We start from the raw sequence: 21,001 nt of genomic DNA on the forward strand, positions 1-21,001 counted from the left end.
CCGCTCTAATTTTTGGGCCGTTCAACCTTTCATCTTTCTCGGGGTGGCTGCTATCTTGGGGCTAAGGGAACACAGTCCCTCCATTGGAGCAGTGGAGGAGCAGATAGAGGAGCGGGTGGAAGAAATAAGGAGTAGTCTGAGAAAGGAGGAGAAGGGTGAAGAAGATGATACAGGATCAAGTGACATAGTATCTTAGGCTGAAAGCAGATAATGTCCATTTAGTTCAGCCTGTTTCCACCCCCATTTGTTGATCCAGAGGAAAGTTAAAAAAAAAAAAAAAAGACAGAAGCCAATTTAGTCTATTTGGGTGAAAAAAAATCTTTCCTGACTCCATAATGGCAGTCAGAATAATCCCTCTTTCAACATTTGTAAGTTCCTCCCTGACTCCAAGACCCGGAGCAACAGCCCCGCTGGTTATTTAAGGTCTATATCCTGTAAGATCATTGCACTCTAGAAAGACATCTAGTCCCCTCTTAAACTCCTCTATGGATTTTGCTATCACCACGTCCTCAGGCAGAGAGTTCCACAGTCTCACTGCTCTTACAGTAAAGAGGTGCTGTCTAGAGATGAGCGAACGTGCTCGGCCCCGCCCCTTTTTCACCCGAATACCGCGATTTTCAATTACTACCGTACTCGGGCGAAAAAATTCGGGGGGCGCCGTGGCGGCGCGGGGGGTTGCAGCGGGGAGTGGGGGGGAGAGGGAGAGAGAGAGGGCTCCCCCCTGTTCCCCGCTGCTACCCCCCGCACCGCCGCGCCTCTCCCCGCCCCCCCGGCGCCCCCCGAATCTTTACGCGCGAGTACTGAAGTACTCGAAAATGGCGGTACTCGGGTGCGTAAGTACTCATTACGAGTACGTTCGCTCATCTCTAGTGCTGTCCTCTCCGACATATCTTCTCCCTTGAAGCTCCCCGGTGACTGGATGATCATGATCCTCGCCTCCACGAAGGACTGGCAGTGATTACTTCACGAGTGCCGCAGCTCAGCTAATCAAAGCCAGAGCTCGATGAAATAATCACAGCCATTCAATAAATGGCTGGGATTAGGGCCAAAAGCAACGATATCACACGGACCACTGGTGCGATAGCGCTGTGATTTGTTTGTTTTTTTGCAATGATATCCTGTTGCCTGTGTGAACTAGGGCTTACGGCATAGGATGGAGTGGTACAAACTTTGGCAGAGTTGTATATACTATTGTGGCGCGGAGGGGAGGAGGGGCGCGGTACATACTATTGTGGCTCGTGGGGGTGGGGAGCGGTACATACTATTGTGGCGCAGGGGGGAGCAGTACATAATATTATTGCACACAGTGGTTAAAATCTTAACGTTATTACCTCATCTTGAGGTATTGACTCATCATCAGGTTTCTTTAATTTCTGAACATCTTTTGATATCTTCTATACAACAGAATTTTCTTGATTGACCCACCAAGGATAAAAGGAAAACACGAACAGGATGGCGGAGAGTGTAGTAAATCTCACCAGAGAGATCATCTTCCAGCTCTTTGGAGAGGTGAGAGATTCTGATGATGTCACATTACATCATTCTCATCTATGGTAATAACAGATGATGTCACTGGAGAGGTGAATTTCTGTAGTGATATTTATTGCTGTCTCCCCATATACAGGATTACACAGTAGTGAAGAAGAGCTCTAGTGATGGCTCTCGGGCCCCTGCGTGTGATGGACAGGGAAGACCCCTGAGCCCAATCTTGGGGCCCCCACCTCACTCCCTGATACATAAAGACATCAATGTACAGAAGATTCTAGAACTCATCAACAAGATGATGGAGCTACTGACTGGAGAGGTGATGCTGCAGGGAATGCTGGGACATGGAATCTTATGCTCTATATTAATATCTTAACATACCTGGAAAAAAAAACGCCAAGAACACTGACACCAGCATAGAGTCCTACATTCTCAAGTCTACACCAATAACCAATCTTGAATCCATCTTTATACCCACCCCCAGGAGGCAGGTGGCATTCCCCCATTTAAACATGCCACAACAAGCTGGAAGCTAAACAAGATGGCGGGCGGGCACAATCTTGTGGTGCTGTAGAAAAAAACTGAAGCCCTCCGTCCTATCAGCACCTCCTTATGTCGGGACTCGCTTTCTCTCACCAATCAGTTCTTGTTGCTAGGGCCCGAGCTTCACAGAAGGATCCATCAGGCTTCATCTCACCATTCTCTTCAGACTAATCACCATCCATCACCAGGGCTCCAAAGTTTCCCCAACAACCTCCAGAACCTTCCAGCCGCTCACAGCTGACCCTGTAGTGAACTCTATTAAATACCTACCTAATAAGCCAATACTCTAATAATTAATGCCCAAAAGACCTTTTAACACCATTTCCGCTCAGATTCCATGAGGCCTCAGACCCTAATTGGCCTTCGGCCGTACATGGAATCTTATATTCTATATTAATATCTAAACATATACCTGAAATGAAAACACAGACGCCAGCATGGATTTGAAGGGTCACGGCCTTTATTTTAAACAGGGTTACCTTATAAATATTAATAACTCAAAAAAAAAATGACAGACTTATCCCTACCTACTCAAGTCTCTAACCAATCTTTAATCCATCTTTATACCCACCCACAGGAGGTGGGCAGCATTCCCACCAGGCCATGACATAACTATGGCATGCCCCCCCCCCCCCCCAACACAACAGCAGCCCTTTCAATAATTTCCTGCAATCTCATATTGAAAATATCCAAAGCAATGTCGAATGAATGCACCCGATCCAGTTCTGTGCGGCCAACTTCTAGCTCAGCGTGCCGAACCGAAAAACCCTGAGCGATGCTGACCATTTTTCAAGCACTCTATTCAATCTTTTCCATATTCCATTCAAAAATAAAACTTTGGAAGCACCCAAACCAACCGGGGGTACAAATCCGGAAAATACTAAAATTATGTCAGGAAAATGGCTTTAACCCTCCACAATTCCTTTCTGATTTTGCATAACGGGTCAAACGTTCTAATTTTGTTCTTGTCCTTCCCTCCCAAATGAATCACAAGGATGCTTGGCTCAGGAAGCCCTGCCCTTTCTAACATCAGCATGAACCATTTCATCCCTCTGACTCAAAACTGATACATCTAACCCCAAATCATCCGAGGAACAGCGATCCACTGCTCTTTGCTGAGCCCAGTGAATACAAGAGTGTCCAAAGATCCACACAACCGTTCCTTGTGAAGACAAAAAAAATATCACAGCTTAAAACGATCATTCCCATCTCCTCAATGTCTTTGCGTTATTCACTTAAACGCAGCTTCTGCAGTTGCCCCAATTTTAAAGTACTGCAGAGTAACTTTTACTCCGCTGCAGCATATCTTACCAATGCATTTCTTCAAAACGCTCGTAAATTGAAAACGTAACCCAAAGAGCCGTCCGCATGGCAAAACAAAGATTACAACTGCCTCCGGCAAATTTCCTAGAAGCGCTTCAATTCCCACATCGGGCATAGGTTAACATTAGGGTTTTTTTAAATCTGGATCCTAACCCCTTTCTTTAACTTACCTGTTTTAGTGCGCCTCAGGAAATTTTTATGCCATTCTCCTAGAAGACCCCCGCCCCCCAAGCCCAATTTTAATTTGGATGCTAAAAACAGAATCCGCTTGCCAGTGGAACTATCATTAATCTCTAGCAAAACTGCATCCATGCGAGCTGAACATTCTTGTGAATTGACCATCAAATGCTCATTGAGAGAGTGAAGACCTCTTGTGATGCTAAGATCTTCTAGAAAGAAAAAAATAATAAATTACCAATCAGGATCACACAAGCAGATGGCACAACTATCAGTTATAATACCCAAGAATTCCAATCTGGTGTATTCTGGAATAAGGTTTCTCCAGCAGGGTTTGGGGTATTTTGTAGCCTCCTGATTTGAAAACTCTGATTTATGTGTACACGAAAAGAATTCACACTGAGTCCAGTTCAGTCTGAAGTCTCGAGACCTCTGTCGAGTATTATGCCTGAAACTCCTTTTATCTAAACACATACCTGCCTTATAGGCGTATAACGTAGAACATACATGGTATATACTCATTGCTATAGGCTGAGCTATATAGAACCTCCTCCCCATCTCTGTACACTAGTTGGTCCTTGTCCTCTTGCTATGTGCAAACTTCTCCTTTGTCCTTGACTCGATGCTGGAGAAGGGGGAGGGGCAGGGAAAATGAAGTCAGTGTGTGTCATTTGATTCAAGTTGGCTGAATGTAGAGATGGTCTGATGCTGCGAAGACTAGCTCCCCATCATCCAGACTACTGAACCCATCTTCAGCAGCCAATGCAGCACACATCTGACTTCATGTTGATGTCCAGCAGCAATCATGATGAAAGAGTTTGTTATGGGTCTCTGTAAATCAAATTATAGTGAAATACGGATATTTGTACAACAAATAGACATTTTACGCTGGTCGATGCTCCTCTCCACCACAGGTGGTCATGGGAAAAGGTTTCTCATGACCCAGAGGGATACCAAAAAATGTCATTGTTGAACAAAAACGTTTTAGCTTCCTTACAAGTGGCTTCATCAGGAGGACCAAGAAATACAAAGTCATCCAAAAAATGAGTTACCCCCTTTAAAAAATAAAAAAAAACCCTCTAACAACCCACTTCTAGGAAGGAAGCAAAACTCTCAAAGTAACTGCATTAATGAAAAAACCCATGGGTGAAGCCATGTCCAAGAACAGTCAATACTTGAACTCCAAACGAAAGAATTAAAGACAAACTGACAAGCAAATCCGGTGCAACCTCAACCTTCATAGAAAAATACCTTGGGCAAGATAAATAATCAATCACTGAGAGGAGATAGGGATGATACCAAAGAAGAAGTCTAAGAGACCTCAAATTGACTAAAAACGATATCAGAATGACCGGCAATTTTGCCCTCGTCTATTTGCTTAACAATTTTTTTCTTTTTAACTGATATCAAGATAGGAAATAACTGAACTTATTAACCTCCTTACAACAGAGGCCCTTGGACTCGGGCACAAAGAAGCCATTGAAAAAGCCTTCTTTAATGGACTAGGCCTACTTCCAACACCGTTGTAAGTCTCACTGGCTACTGGCCTCATCATTATTTTTTTTTTTGCACATAGTTCTTTATTTCCCATATACAAGGAATTTTGTACTGATTTCTGACTAAAACAACAATCAATAGATGAGACCGGCACAATATGAACACATGTCGGTACCTACAATCCTTCATTTACAATGACTCCCATTAAATGCAAAGCATACCCCTTTTCCCATCCCAGACACTGAGGTGCCCCAAGGAAGCACCCTAAAAACCACTTAATTACACCGAAGTAACACCATATCCAGCCATAATCTTACATCCTTCACATCCCATTTAATATTGGGGTAAATCACCTATTTTTGATGAAACATCTCGTCGTTTGAAAACCAGGAGATCTCAACAAATTGTCCATATGCTGAAACAAAACCTGACGTAACTGTGGAGGATCGTCCCAACAACACAAGAGCAAAAACACCCAGTCTGTAACCAATTATTAAAGATCTTTGCTTCTTGTGGTCATCACTCCTTTTATTGGATTATTTAACTGAAGAGAACGGTGATAAAACAAGTAGCTATAAAACAAATCCGATTAACACCAGCAGCATTCCAAACCACCGGCTGCTACAGACTCCATGCAGCGCTCAGAGGTCCCACCAACAGAGTGCCCTCAGAAATGCCACCAACACTCTGTCAGGCAGTGCTTACAGTTACCAACACTCTGTCAAGCGGTGCTTACAGTTACCAACACTCTGTCAAGCAGTGCTTACAGTTACCAACACTCTGTTAAGCAGTGCTTACAGTTACCAACACTCTGTCAAGCAGTGCTTACAGTTACCAACACTCTGTCAAGCAGTGCTTACAGTTACCAACACTCTGTCAAGCAATGCTTACAGTTACCAACACTCTGTCAAGCGGTGCTTACAGTTACCAACACTCTCTCAAGCAGTGCTCAGTTACCAACACTCTCTGAAGCAGTGCTCACATTTACTAACACTCTCTCAAGCAGAGCTTACAGTTACCAACACTTTCTCAAGCAGTGCTCACAGTTACCAACACTCTCTCAAGCAGAGCTTACAGTTACCAACACTTTCTCAAGCAGTGCTTACAGTTACCAACACTCTCTCAAGCAGAGCTTACAGTTACCAACACTTTCTCAAGCAGTGCTCACAGTTACCAACACTCACTCAAGCAGAGCTTACAGTTACCAACACTCACTCAAGCAGTGCTCACAGTTACCAACACTCACTCAAGCAGTGCTCACAGTTACCAACACTCTCTCAAGCAGAGCTTACAGTTACCAACACTCTCTCAAGCAGAGCTTACAGTTACCTCAGAAACGTTACTGTCACTCAGATCAAATTAGCAAATTAGAAATATGGTGAGTAGACTTAACCCTAGATGCTCCAGTCTACTAATAACCACCACCTTTACTCTATTTTCATGCCCACCCGCAGCGGCAGGCAGCAATCCATGTTACCAGTTCTGCACTCACCATTAATAAAACACGTTCGTTAACAAGACATACATTCCCCATCATCACTCCTGAACCAGCCCTTTCTTTAAAAGCCTTGCAAGGGTTAACACATTTAAACCTGACAAATCTACCCTAAATGTTACATCAGATAAATCCTTCTATACACCGCTGCAAGTTATCAGGGGTAACACCATCTTGTAGAGCTTCACCTGTACCCTGCAGCAGTGCAGGACTTGGTGTTGGCATCTGGTAGGCACTGTGAGACCTGCCAGGTCTCGGTCGCCTCCGATCAGATGGAGATAAAAGGTAGCTCTCTCCTTCCGCATTCACTTCGCTGGCGGTTTTTTGCCAATGAATCGTCCTTCGATACAAGTGTTCAAATGATTCATCTGCCTGTTGAGCGCTCTTCTTGTCGCACACTGCTCACGGGTCCTAAAGCTGAAGCGCTGGGGATTCTAGCTAGGCATCTGTGAAGCTGTTCCTCACCACCTGCTTCATCCGCGCCAATGACCAGCCGCTGCAGAAGGTCCTTCATCTTCATAGAGGGTCTGAAGCTGTGACAGGAATTGTAAGAGGAGCTGTGGCACGAACCAGGAACTCTCACTTGGATTCTGTAACTGCTTACAATCATGTGGTGCTGTAGAAAAAACTGAAGCCCCCGTCCCGTCAGCAGCTCTTTATATCGGCACCCGCTTTTTCTCACCAATCAGCTCCTGTTGCTAGGGTCCGAGCTTCACAAAAGGATCCCTCAGGTTTCTTTCCACCATTTTCTTCAGACCAATCACCAGCCATCCTAGGGCTCCAATGTTTCCCCAACAACCTCCAGAACCTTCCCCTACCTAATAATCCAAGACTCTTATAAGGCCCAAAAGACCTTTTAAAACCATTTCCGCTCTGATTCCATAAGGCCTTAGTCCCTAATTGGCCTTCGGCCATACATTATACTGTAACAGCACTGGAGGCTTCTGGGTGATGACTGTATATTGTGTTGTCAGGTTCCTATAAGGTGTCAGGATGACTCTGTCTATTTCTCGATGGATGAGTATTTAGAAGGACACAAGGATCTGTACAAGGAGGCCATGATGGAGACCGGCCAGCCGCTCCCATCACCAGGTAATAGACAGGACTAAATACACGGGGACTTTATTATCTGTATGTAAAGAATGACTTCAGTGTCTGTCTGTGTTTCCTCCAGTTCCCTCCAGTGAGAGAAGCCCACCAGAGATATGTCCCCGTCCTTTTCTTCCACAGGACCACCAGGTAGGTGGAGATGTCCCTCTGATCTGTAGAAGGCTGTGAAGCTCTTGTCTTCACTCTTATTAGATGTCTTCTACGTGTGTGATGAGACCGGTGGAGATGGCAGGATTACCGCTGACCAGAGACATTACATGTTGTCTGGATCTTCTCCCAGTTTTCTGGCAGTGGAGACTGCTGGTGGGAATAAGGGGCCAACAGGTTGGATTTATATCTATCTGCTCCTTTATGTTCCCTGAGACAGACAGTGGATGTGTCTGGTAGACGCTGATCTCCTCCACTGAGACAGTGTGCAGTGTGTCTAGCCATGTCGGATATACATGTGTATGAGGTTCCTGTGGGGTCATTGAGCCGCCATCTAATATCTATGTTCAGCTTCTAGACCTGCAGCTATGTGGCTCCTGTCAGGTCATTTTCGTCATCGTCATGTAAAATCTTCCAGACGACTTCTCCAACCGTCTGCTGACTTTTACAATATTTCTCTCACACCTTTTGTATCAGGATGAAGATCTGACCGATATTAATGCTACAGATACAAATGTGAGGGGTGATCAGCGGGGTAAAGAGGAGATTCCAACAGGTAACCGGCCAGGTGAGTAGTAACCACTAAATACAGCAGAGAAGAGTCATAGATTCTCCTCAGTCAGCGGCTGCAGATATGTTATTCTGTGGTCTGTGGGATTATTGGGGATGACAGATCCTGCAGTCCGGGCCCCGTCCTCCCAGCTGGTTCATCCTGTAAGCCTGTTAGTGGCAGTAGATATCTGACACTGGCAATGGTCGGCTCCACTGCAGCTAGAAACACCATAACAAGAGCAAAAACCACCCAAACGGCTGTTCATGTCGGTTATTTTCAGTATCTGTAGACTGTATATTAATATCTGGTGTTTGGAAGCTGATAGTCTTGTAGTCACTTATCCTGCCTGTTATGGAAGTATGATATTACTGCAGCCACACATTCTCTCCCGGGTTCGTTAATATTCATTCGTTTCTTGGTTTTCTCTGGAATGCGACTTTTTTTCAACTATTCCCCCTTTGCTCAGCAAGTGTGCTGTTAGCATTTCCATACTATCCCTGTCACTACCCCGACTTTGTGACTCCAGATTACCCCTGGAGAGGACCTTTAACATTGGACGATCATCATTAGTACAGCGTTTTCCTGAAAATAAGACAGTTTTTTTTTTGGGGGGGGGGAGGGGGGTCTAATAATACTTACCTAGCAGCTGGCGTTTGGGTTCTTCGTACTGGTCTCATTTGCTGCTACAGGCTTCGATGTCCTCCTTAATGCCAACAGGACAGTTCTTCCTGGTAGCGGGGCTTGAATACCCTGCCTCCAGCAAGGTAATGCTCTGATTAGTTAATCGAGCGCCGCGTAAGCCAATGAGAACCAGCGCTTGATTAACCAATCGTAGCCATTCATTGAATGGCTGGGAGTGGTTAATCCAGCGCCGGCTTTCATTGGCTGATGTGGCACTTGATTAACCAATCAGAGCATTACCTTGCTGGAAGCGGAGTATTCAAGACCTGCTATCAGGAAGAACTGCTCTGTCGGCTTGAAGGAAGATGCGAAAACCTGCAGCAGCATCGCCACAGGCCTTATTATCGGGGGGAAACACGGTGGCTGTTCATACCTGTGCTCCTGCGCGGTTTTGAACGATAGTCGTCCCATGTAAATGCATGCAGAGAGATTGTGGTTCATCTGTGGGGTATAGAATGGAAAGAATAATATCTCTGGATTAGTGAGAAAATACCAATTCCATTGCATCCATGGCCTTTGAGTCGGCCAAAACGGATATCATCTGAATGAATGATCTCTCCTCTGCCATGTTTGATGTATGTAAATGGATAAAATCGTGTTATGAAATATGGCGGTCATTGCTTCCCTCTAGGAATCCCTTCTGGGGAGACATGACCAAAGTATTGTATTGTATAAACATCCGGACATTTCCTGCATTCAATCAGCTGGCCTCCCTCTGATGTCACCAGTAGTGTTGGGGGAACTGAAACGTCATATCGCTGCCCGCCGCCGCTGCTCACTTGCTGCTGAGGCTGCAGTCAGGCATTGCTGCCATTCACGTTCTGCACAACTCTCCTCTGCTCGCTCCCAGGCTGCTGCCCGCAGGGTTCATGCACGCTACCTTTTTAAAGAGCCAGTGTATGCTACTGTTACTCGTCCCCAATCCAGACAAGTAAAGAAAAATCTACAATTTATTATCTGACCATCTGTTTCTTCTCCTGTAATTGTATATTGTTATGTGGGATTTTTGTTGGTTCAGATTTCTATTCAGGTGCCTTCACTAAAGGATCAAGGATGGAGAAGGACAGAAACAAGATGGCGGAGAGTGTATTAAATCTTATCCTAGAATTAATCTTCCAGCTTACTGGAGAGGTGAGGGATTCTGATGATGTCACATTACATAATTCTTATCTATGGTAATAACTGATGATGTCACTGGAGAGGTGATGGACTCTGGAAATGTCTGTAGTGATATTTATTACTGTCTCCCCATAAACAGGATTACACAGTAGTGAAGAAGACCTCTAGTGATGGCTGTCAGACCCCTGTGTGTGATGGATGGGGAAGACCCCTGAGTCCAATCACGGGACCCCCACCTCACGCCCTGATACATGAGGACATCAATGTAGAGAAGATTTTAGAACTCACCAAGAGAATGATTGAGCTACTGACTAGAGAGGTGACGCTGCAGGGAATGCTGGGACATTATACAGTAACAGCACTGGAGGCTTCTGGGTAATGACTGTATATTGTGTTGTCAGGTTCCTATAAGGTGTCAGGATGTCGCTGTCTATTTCTCGATGGATGAGTATTTAGAAGGACACAAGGATCTGTACAAGGAGGCCATGATGGAGACCGGCCAGCCGCTCCCATCACCAGGTAATAGACAGGACTAAATACACGGGGACTTTATTATCTGTATGTAAAGAATGACTTCAGTGTCTGTCTGTGTTTCCTCCAGTTCCTTCCAGTGAGAGATGCCCACCAGAGAGATGTCCCCGTCCTCTTCTTCCACAGGACCATCAGGTAGATGGAGATGTCCCTCTGATCTGTAGGCTGTAAAGCTCTTGTCTTCAGTCTTTATAATACACTATTTGTAAAAGAAAATAATAATCCCGCCCCTAGAAGAAGTTGTAATTTTGCTGCAAAGCTCGGGATGCAGTTACATCTCAGACAGATATACAAATGATTAGAGTTGTGGCGTGATTAGATGATCAGTTTTGCGACTTGAGGACATAAAAGTGGTTCCACCTTTGGTTTATAATAAGGCTCTCAGAGGCTCCTTGTGTGTAGTGACCTCTTTTTCCCCTTGTGTAGAGCTTGTTGACCACTAGACGCCTCTTCGATGGAATCAAAGAGATTTCACCCAGTTGACAGAGTTTGAGAGGGGGTGCATTATTGGAATGCCATAAGCTGGATGGTCGTATCAACAAATTGCCCACCAGCTGGGTCGTTCTGACCAGAATGTTAGGAGGTGTTGGGAACTGTGGATGTGTAAGAATGCACACAAGGCGGCCGGGCTCAGGACGCCCTCAACAGACCAGAAATAGAAAGGATTTTCTGATCATTCAGCAAACACAAGTAGCTTCTACTATTTTGTTAATCACAATCCAGAGACAGGTTGCTCCATTGTTACAGATCCCTATGTCTGTCAGAACCATTTCTAGGAACTCAGTTTGTGGTGGTGTTGTGAATGAAGTGGAATCGGGTTGTTGTCAGCAACAAATCCAGCTTTGTTTGGGTACTGATGACAGCTGTGTTCATGTCTAAGGACCTAGGGATGAGCGCCTATGCTGAGGAGCCTAGTGTACAAACAGCGTTCAGAGAGCGCATTAAGGTCCTCAGTTGGTTGTTTAGCAGAACAGTTCTTATCCTCCAGACATAGAGAGGGCTGCAGAAACAATTGGGGGTTTCTCTAAACAGAGAATCTCCCCCAAGCAGAGAAATATAGGAAAGGACTATTAGTAAAAAGAAGTCTGCGCTCTTGAACTGTACAGTTTAGCAACCATGAATGTCACAAAACAAGGAAAAGAATGGCACTTACCCGAGAGGAGGAGGGTATGATACCCAGAAATCCCCCTCCTTGAAGTGTCCCCTTGGCTTGAAGAAGGTGCCTTAAAGCACAGAAACGCGTTGCCCTTGTACCATCCACCACAACTAGGAATAAAGGTTAGATATTCTCAAGTTGATGCGGCTGGGACGTGGCTTATTGACATAAAGGAGTCGACACTTCAAGGAGGGGGATTTCTGGTTATCATACCCTCCTCCTCTCGAGTAAGTGCCATTCTTTTCCTTGTTTTGTGACATTCATGGTTGCTAAACTGTACAGTTCAAGAGCGCAGACTTCTTTTTATTAATAGTCCATTCCTATATGCTGAGGAGCAGCACACTGCCTCCACTGCTGGTGTAATGATCTGGGTGCCATCGCATATGGCAGTCTGTCACCCCTAGTAATGGTGCCAGAGCCAATAATTATAATCTTTATTTGTGTGGTGCCAACATTTTCTTTAGCGCTTACAAAACAGGGAAGAACAGATACAAAAAACAAAGATGCAAGAACCACTGTTACATGTAGTAATCAATTGACGGAAACAGTAGGGGTGGGGGGCTTCAACGAGCTTACATACTACAAATGATGGAGTGATACAGAAGGTAAAGAGGCTGAAATGTGCACAGTATGGCGAGGTGAATAGTGAGGGATGCTATAAACATAGACTATGGTGAGACTTAAGCCATGTGGTGGCTGAATCGGTGTGACTGCAGGGGGTGGTTGATGGCGGCTAGCTAGCAAGGGTTGCAATAAGTAGGACAGGGAGCATGTTATCAGTCGGAGTACAGAGGGGTTTGGTTTAGGGGATATGGTATGCCTCTGTGAACATGTGCGTTTTTAGAGCACACCTGAAGTTTTGTATGTCAGGGATTGCCTGGATATTTTTGGGTAGCGCGTTCCAGAGGACTGGTGCTGCACTGGAGAAGTCTTGGGGGTGGTATTGAGAGGTTCGAATTAAAGGGGCACCTAATCTAATTTCTTTAGCGTAGTGGAGGGTGCGGGCTGGGTTGTGGATTGAGATGAGGGATGCAATGTAGGGCGGCGTGGTGCTATGGAGAGCTTTATGGATTAAGGTAGTGAGTTTGAATTAAATTCAATATTTGATGAGCAGCCAGTGCAGTGACTTGCACAGGGCAGAGGCGTCCTAGTAGCGGCTGGACAAGAAGATGACTGGCTGCAGCATTTAGGATGGATTGGAGAGGGGAGAGTCTGGTGCGGGGAAGGCCGATTAGCAACGAGTTGCAATAATTGAGTCAAGAGTAGATAAGGACAACAGTGAACATTTTTAGCTTGTCTACGGTAAGAAAGGGGCATATTGTTCCGAGAGATTGGATATAGGGAGTAAAGGAGGGATCGAGGTTGAATATAACCCCTAACAGCGGTCGTGCGTTCTGGGAATTATGGTGGTGCTACATACTGAGATGGAGATGTCAGGATGAGGTCGGTTAGCAGAGGGCGGAAAATCCAGTGGGTACGTTTTTGAGAGAGAGGACATAATGTTAGAGACAGCGGACAGACAGTGGCGTTCTGGAAGAATGTTGCTCTGATGTCACAGGAAGAGGTGTATAACAGGATGGTACTGAAAGACAAAACTGATGGTTTGTCCCATGGGGGCAGTGTAGATGGAGAAGAGGAGGGGGCCGAGGACCGTGCGCTGGGGTATCCCAACAGCAAGGGGAAGAGAAGGGGAGGTAGAGTCAGCAAAGCAGACACTTAAGGAGCAGTTGAATAGGTAGGAGGAGAACCAGGAGAGAGCAGTGTTCTTTAGTCCAATGGAGCGAAGCAAAGTGAGGAGGAGTTTGTGGTCAACGGTGTCAAATGCTGTGGAGAGTTCGAGGAAGATCAGTAGGGAGTAGTCACCCCTCGATTGGGCCATCAAGAAGTCATTTGACACGTTTGTAGGGGCGATTTATTTATTTATTTTTTCCCAAGTGTAGAGGGTGGATGCCGTACTGTGGGGGATCAAGAAGAGAGTTTTCTGATAGATAGCTCATAAGGCGTGAGTAAACCAGGTATTCTAATAGTTTGGAGATAAAGAGATTTGAGATGGGTGGGTAGTTGGCAGCATCGGTCGAGTCAGGAGTTGGTTTCTTTAGCAGTGGGGATATGATAGAATGTTTGAATGAGGAGGGAAAGATGCTAAAGGTCAGAGAGAGGTAAAATATAGTGGTGAGATGGGAGATAACCACCGGGGAAAGGGACCAAAGGAGGTGTGAGATAAGAGGGTTGCTAGCACAAGTGGTGGGGCGAGCAGAGCTAGAGACTTCCTCTGTCATTGATCTAAGTACAGAGAGGTAACAGGAGCTAGATGCAGTATTGATGAGAGTAGGGTCGGGGCCAGTCTGGGATTGGGAGGTCATTTCCTGCTGGATGTCGTCGATTTTCTTTTTGAAGTAAGCAGCCAGCTCTTCAGCACTGAGATTCGTCTCTGGGAGCTGCAGTTTAGAGCTGAGGGTGTGGAAAGTGTCAAAGAGTCATTTGGGGTTGTGGAATAGTGAGTAAATGAGAGAGTTGAAGTAGACTTGTTTGGCATGGTGGAGGGCGAGGTTGTAGGTTCTGAGCATGAATTTGTAGTGGAGTAAGTCTGTGGACATGTGTGATTTTCTCCACAGCCGTTCAGCACAGCTAGAGCTCCGCTGGATGAAGCACGTTTGAGGTGTTAGCCAGAGATGCCGAGGTCTGCATCCGATGGCTTGGGTCACGGGGAATGCTGCTTCATCTGGGGCATTTTTGAAAGTGGTGTTGTAATGTGCGCCAACCAGCTTGGGGCAGGAAAGCAGAGAGATAGGGGATAGAGAAGTCTGTAGAGATTCAGCAATGTTTTGGATGTGAACAGCCTGAAGATTCTTATATGTACAGTAGGTAGGTGGGTCTGGAAAGATGCTACGGGGCTTGGCAAAGAAAGAGAGGAGTTTATGGTCCGAAAGCAGGAGAGGCGAGTTAGTGAAGAGGTAAGCAGAGCAGAGACAGAGGAAGACCAGATCAAGACAATGACCGCTCATTGATATGTTCAGGACATCCTGCAGCCACATGTTTTGCCTCTCATGGCAGAGCTTCCAAGAGGCATTTTCCAATGGACAATACTCGGCTTTACACAGTAAGGATGTGACAGGAATGCCTCCACAGCATTACCACACTTCTGTGGCCTGCCTGGTCACCTGATTTATTGCCAATAGAAGATGTATAGGGCCATCTGGCATGCCAACTTCGACAGCCTATGAGATTGCATGATCTACAGGCTCAGTTAGCGCAAATGCGGAGCGATATGTCAGGGGATACCATATGGAACCTGTATGCCTCCATGCCCGTCCGTATTGCATCTTGTCTCCAAGCTAGAGGCAGTCCAACGGGGTACTAGAGCCTCCATGCCTTCCCGTGTTACATCTTGTCTCCAAGCTAGAGGCAGTCCAACGGGGTACTAGAAGCCTCCCTTCAGGGGTTCAGTTTTCTGCAATAAATTCTCCTTTTGCTCTGATATTGTAATCACTTACCTTACTGATTACACTACAATCACACAGAGAAAGTTTCAATCAATTTCGACAACTTCTAGAGTAGGGATGGTTTTTAACAATGATTGTATGTTTTACTCCTGTTTAATGAAGATGGTAGACAGATTTCTGAGGGATCATTGAGCTGCCATCTATTATCTATGTTCAGCTTCTAGACCTGCAGCTCTGTGGCTCAGATAACTACTCCTGTCAGGTCACTTTTGGTCATCATGATTAATGATCTTTTCTGGTCATGTAAAACCTTCCACACGACTTCTCCAACCGTCTGCTGACTTTTACAATATTTGTCTCACAGCTTTTGAATCAGGATGGAAATCTGACCGATATTAATACTACAGAGACAAATGTGAGGGGCGATCAGCAGTGTAATGAGGAGATTCCTACAGGTAACCTCCCAGGTGAGTAGTAACCACTAAATACAGCAGAGAGGAGTCACAGATTCTCCTCAGTCAGCGGCTGCAGATGTTATTCTGTGGTCTGTGGGATTATTGGGGATGACCGATCCTGCAGTCCGGGCCCCGTCCTCCCAGCTGGTTCATCCTGTAAGCCTGTTAGTGGAAGTAGATGTATGAGACTGCAGGCCCCCAGTCATCAGGGCACTATGACTGCTGGTCTGTAGTAATTTGACCATTTTAGCTATCATTTTAAAAATTATACACAAATGTTCGTTCATGATGGCCGATAGAAGACTCTCTGCCAAACATCATCTGTCAGGCTGGAATTTTTTTCATCTGTTCTTAGCAAGCCCTACATGTGTGGCATGATCAGACACACACAGCTTATCATCTGTCACTTGGCACAAGACCTCTCGCTGCTCTGCCAGCTTAATCTGACATGCTGACGGTCGGAGTGTTCATATGAATGATCAAAATAAAGATAATCATATGAATGATCCTGCCCACTAAACCAAGGATGATCATTTAGCTGCTCTCATTGGTTCACAAAGCTCACTAAGAGGTAGAGCCCGTAACACCGTCACCAGCTATAGCTGCAATTGTGATATACGTTCGTATAAGAGAACCATCGTAGTGTGCCGTGCCGCATCATGCTGTGAAATACTGTGGCTTTATTTATAACACTGCAGTCTTTTTGGCAGTTTTCCTCCAACTAATTTTATCTGTTAGTTCATCTTCTTTTTCAGAAATAAGCTGAAACACCTTGACCCCGTGTCCCCCTTCAGATCCTTATCAAACCAGCAGATTTCTATAGATATATATATAGTTTGTCTTGTGGGAAGTGAAGTTACCCGCTTGCGGATTGCCGACCTCAACATCAGGAAATGAGCACCACCCGTGTTGTCTAGAGGGCATCTTCTTGTATCAGACTGGCATAACTGTTCCCCAAAACTGGTCCACACGGACCTCAGGCTCCCAGTCCTGACGTGGCTCCTACACCACTTCTGGGCTAGCAGCCAACATTTCAGCCTCACTGAGCTAGAGCTTTCCTTCAATGTGGTTGAAACTGCTCCTTTTATCTTCGTTCCTGACCCACCCATAGGCATTTCCTCTCTGCAGGTAGCACAATGGCTGTGTCTAACACCCCCTTCAGGCCATTCTGATACTGCACTCCCACAATATATAATATAAATACATTAGTAATATGTCCTTACCAAAAAGCCAGCAATTCCACATTCCCGGGGTAGATAACTGGGCCACGGACTATCTCAGTCAGCAACAAATCAATCCTGTAGAATGCTCTTTTCATCTTGATGCCTTCGCTCTGATTTGCCAGTAAGAAGAATAAAGTGTAAGGAGTTCCAATCATTCTCATAGTTCCATATTGGCTCTGACACTCTTAGTATGCAGACATTGTCAACCTTTTGCAGGTGCCTTATGACACCTGCTTTATTAATATCTTCTATCACAGGGCTCTGTCCTCCACCCAAATTCCTTTTTGCGGAACTTAAAGGGGTTGTCCTGCCAGAATGTCTGTTTCTTATTTGTATATCTGATGTGCAATGCAGCTTTCAAAGATGACGCTGTTGTGCTGCCTCCCCACAATGCTCTGCACTCTCCCCCTCTGTGTGCGTGCTCCCAATGGCAGCAAGAGACCTGAAAAAGCAAGGTTTCGTGGCGACGCTTAGCTCCCATCCTAACCCCACCCACGACATGCCCGCACACCGCCCATCTCTATTGAACTGTTCTACAGTCTCTCCCCGCCCCCTCTAAGTCCCTCTACGTTGTCTTGACCCCCTACAGTCTGGCTTCTGCCCCCTACACTTGACAGAGACCGCACTGACTAAAGTGTCAAATGACCTCCTGATGTCCAAATCGGGAAGGGGGAAGAGGACTACTCCCTACTGATCCTCCTCGATCTCTCTGCAGCATTTGACACGGTTAACCACAAACTCCTCCTCAGTATATTTTGCTCCATTGGACCAAAGAACACTGCTCTCTCCTGGTTCTCCTCCTACCCATCCGACCGCTCCTTAAGTGTCTGCTTTGCTGGCTGTACCTTCCCTCCTTTTCCCCTTGCTGTTGGAGTCCCCCAGGCTTCGGTTCTCCATCTACACAGCCCCAATGGGACAGTCCATCAGGAGATTTGGCTTTCAATGCTGATGACACGCAGTTATACACCTCTTCCCGTGACATCACAGCAACATTCCTCCAGAACGCCACTGACTGTCTGTCCGCTGTCTCTAACATTATGTCCTCTCTCTACCTAAAACTGAACCTCTCAAAAACTGACCTTCTCCTGATTCGTCCATCTACTAACCGACCTCATCCTGACATCTCCATTTCAGTAGGTGGCACCACCAGAACTCCCAGACAGCACGGCCGCTGCCTTAGGGTTATATTCAACTCTGATCTCTCCTTGACCCCCTATATCCAATCTCTTGCCCGAACATGTCAGCTGCACTTCAAAAACATTTCAAGAATCTGCCCCTTTTCTCACCCTGGACACGCTAAAAATGCTCACTGTTGCCCTCATCCACTCTCTGTTCGGTTAGTGCAATTCACTGCTAATCTGCCTTCTCTGCACCAGACTTTCCCTGTCCAATCAATCCTGAATGCGGCAGCCAGGCTCCTCTTCCTGTCCAGACACTATTTGGACGCCTCTGCCCTGTGCCAGTCCCTGCACTAGCTGCCTGTCAAATACAAAATACAATTTAAACTCGCCATCCTCATCCACAAAGCCCTCCACAGCACCGTGCTGCACTACATTGCTTCCCTCATCTCCGCTCTGGTAATGAAATCAGACTAAGTGCCCCTTTAATTCAAACCTCTCATTCCCACCTCCAAGACTTCCTCAGAGCAGCACCAATCTTCTGGAATGCGCTACCAAAAGCTATCCGACAATTGCCGACACACAAAACTTCAGCGTTCACTAAAAACGCACCTCTTCAGGGAGGCATACCACATCCCTTAAACCAACTTCCCTGTACTCCACCTGATAACATGCTCCATGTCCTACCGACTGCAATTCCTGCTAGCCATAATTATCTGGCATCTGCAGTTATACCGATTCAGCCATTATACAGCCCAATTTGACTATTGCTTATGTGTATAGCTCCCCTTACTCTCCATCTCACCATACCGTGCACATCTCCAGCCCCTTTACCTTCTGTATCACCCCTTTATCTGTAGTATGTAAGCTCGTTGGAGCAGGACCCTCACCCTACTGTCTCCATCAAGTGATGACTTCATGTAACCGTGTTTTGGTTTTTATTTCCCCTGTCTTGTAAGCGCTGCAGAATATGTTGGCTCTATATAAATAAAGATTTATACACATACAGTACCTCTGTACACGCTTCCTACATTCCTTTGGGACCTCAATTTCTTAATCGATACATTCCACAGTCTTGTGTCCCCTGTGGAAACAACTAAGAAATGATGATTTTTGTCTCACTGTAATATCCTTTCTTGTAGTCTTTTATTGAGGGACACGGCACCCACTCATTTTTTTCTTATGTTATTATGTCCTTCTCAGTTGTAACATGTTCTTTGGTTTGTTCTTTAGTTACTTAAAAGGACAGATAATCACATTAAGTTTTTAGAGCTGATGTTAATGCTGATGTTTTCGACCAACTCCAGAAACACAGATTGTAATTCCTTCATCCCCACTAGTTAAAAGAATTCCCTGCTGCTACATCTGTGGCAGATGCAGCAGAGGAATTCTTCAATTCTCTACAGCAGCTGTCACACATGTCAGCTGTGGTAGAGGATTCTGCTGCAGGCACTTGATTTCAGGGAAGGGCTTTAAATATCAGCCCTTCCCTGAAAATCAAGTAAAAGTGGGTTAAAAAAAAGAAAAAAGATACTCACCTTGCTTCAGCTGCCCAGGCTCAGCCGCATCTTCTCCTGTTGTCCCCTGCACTGTGGTGCTGATCTATCAGCAGGTGGGGATTTAAAATCCCCGCCTGCTGGAAGAGCTGAATGTGATTGTCTGAGGTGCTCAGCCAATCACAGGCAGCTTTCCCCGAATAAATGACAGGGGACAGCAGGAGAAGACGCGGCTGTGCCCTGCCAGCTGAAGGGAGGTGAGTATCTTTTTTTTGTTGTTTTTTAAACCACTTTTACTTGATTTTCAGGGAAGGGCTTATATTCAAATTGCCGGCAGCAGAATGTCTGACAGCTGCGGTAGAGAATTGAAGAATTCCTTTGCTGCATCTGGCACAGATGTGGCAGATGTAGCAGCAGGGAATTCTTTTAACTAGCGGGGATGAAGGAAAAATTTGCCGCATGCAGATGTGTTCTTCATCCTCGCGGGGGACACAGCAGCAGCGGACAGGTAAGTAAATTTTTTTTAAACTACTTTTAATTCACAGCTGCCGGGGCTCAGCAGTGACTTCTGCCGCTGTCCCCGACTCTGCACTGCTGTTTTGAGCTATCCGCAGCCGGGGATTTAAAATCCCCGCCGGCTGGTAGCTCTGATTGTGATTGGCTGAAGTGCTAAGCCAATCACAATTAGAGCTACCAGCAGGCGGAAATTTTAAATTCCTGTCTGCTGATAGCTGAGAGCTACAGATTCGGGGACAGAGGCAGAAGCCGTGGCTGAGACCCGGCAGTTGAGTATTATTTTTTTTTGTTTTTCACACTATTTTGTAAAGCTTTTCTGATAAGCCATTGACAGCTGCTGGGGCTCAGCGGGGACTTCTGCCGCTGTCCCCAGCTCGGCAGCGCTGCTGAGCTATCAGCAGCCAGGGATTTAAAATCCCCGGCTGCTGATAGCTCAGTACTACAGAGACGGGGACAGCGGAAGAAGTCGCGGCTGAGCCCCGGCAGCTGAAGGCAGGTAAGTATAGATTTTTTTTTTCACTCTACATAAAAGGCTTTTAAGGGAAGGGCTTCATAAGCCCTTGATGGCTGCCGGGGCTCAGTGGCGACTTCTGCCGCTGTCCCCGGCTCTATAGTTCTCAGCTAGCAGCATGCAGAGATTTAAAATCCCCACCTGCTGGTAGCTCTGATTGTGATTGGCTGAAGCACTTCAGCCAATCACAATCAGAGCTACCAGCAGGCGGGGATTTTAAATCCCCGGCTGCTGATAGCTCAGAACTACGGAGCCGGGGACAGCGCCATAAGTCGTGGGTGAGCCCCGGCAGCTGAAGGGAGGTGAGTATTGATTTTTTTTCTTTATACACTTTTTCAAATGGCTTTTCAGGGAAGGGCTTATAAAGCCCTTCCCTGAAAAGCCATTGACGGGGATGCCGGCAGCAGGATTTTCCACCGTAG

At 46.0% G+C, this 21,001-nt stretch overlaps 1 protein-coding gene across 3 annotated transcripts in view; it reads left to right on the forward strand.

Moving 5' to 3' along the window:
* LOC136629089 (zinc finger protein 585A-like) overlaps positions 1 to 21,001 on the forward strand; it is a 130,067-nt gene that overhangs the window by 22,575 nt on the left and 86,491 nt on the right. For 2 of the 3 annotated variants that reach the window (XM_066605208.1, XM_066605207.1), the window contains exons 2-11: positions 1,406 to 1,509; positions 1,625 to 1,804; positions 7,495 to 7,612; positions 7,695 to 7,759; positions 8,255 to 8,345; positions 10,030 to 10,142; positions 10,270 to 10,449; positions 10,532 to 10,649; positions 10,732 to 10,796; positions 15,625 to 15,727. In XM_066605208.1, the coding sequence (XP_066461305.1) occupies positions 1,453 to 1,509; positions 1,625 to 1,804; positions 7,495 to 7,612; positions 7,695 to 7,759; positions 8,255 to 8,345; positions 10,030 to 10,142; positions 10,270 to 10,449; positions 10,532 to 10,649; positions 10,732 to 10,796; positions 15,625 to 15,727 (1,090 nt within the window). In that variant the 5' untranslated portion in view covers positions 1,406 to 1,452. The remainder of the gene's footprint in view (positions 1 to 1,405; positions 1,510 to 1,624; positions 1,805 to 7,494; positions 7,613 to 7,694; positions 7,760 to 8,254; positions 8,346 to 10,029; positions 10,143 to 10,269; positions 10,450 to 10,531; positions 10,650 to 10,731; positions 10,797 to 15,624; positions 15,728 to 21,001) is intronic. The other variant, XM_066605209.1, reaches the window with a different exon arrangement.

Source organism: Eleutherodactylus coqui, chromosome 5, assembly GCF_035609145.1.
Source record: "Eleutherodactylus coqui strain aEleCoq1 chromosome 5, aEleCoq1.hap1, whole genome shotgun sequence".
Taxonomy (NCBI): Eukaryota; Metazoa; Chordata; class Amphibia; order Anura; family Eleutherodactylidae; genus Eleutherodactylus; species Eleutherodactylus coqui.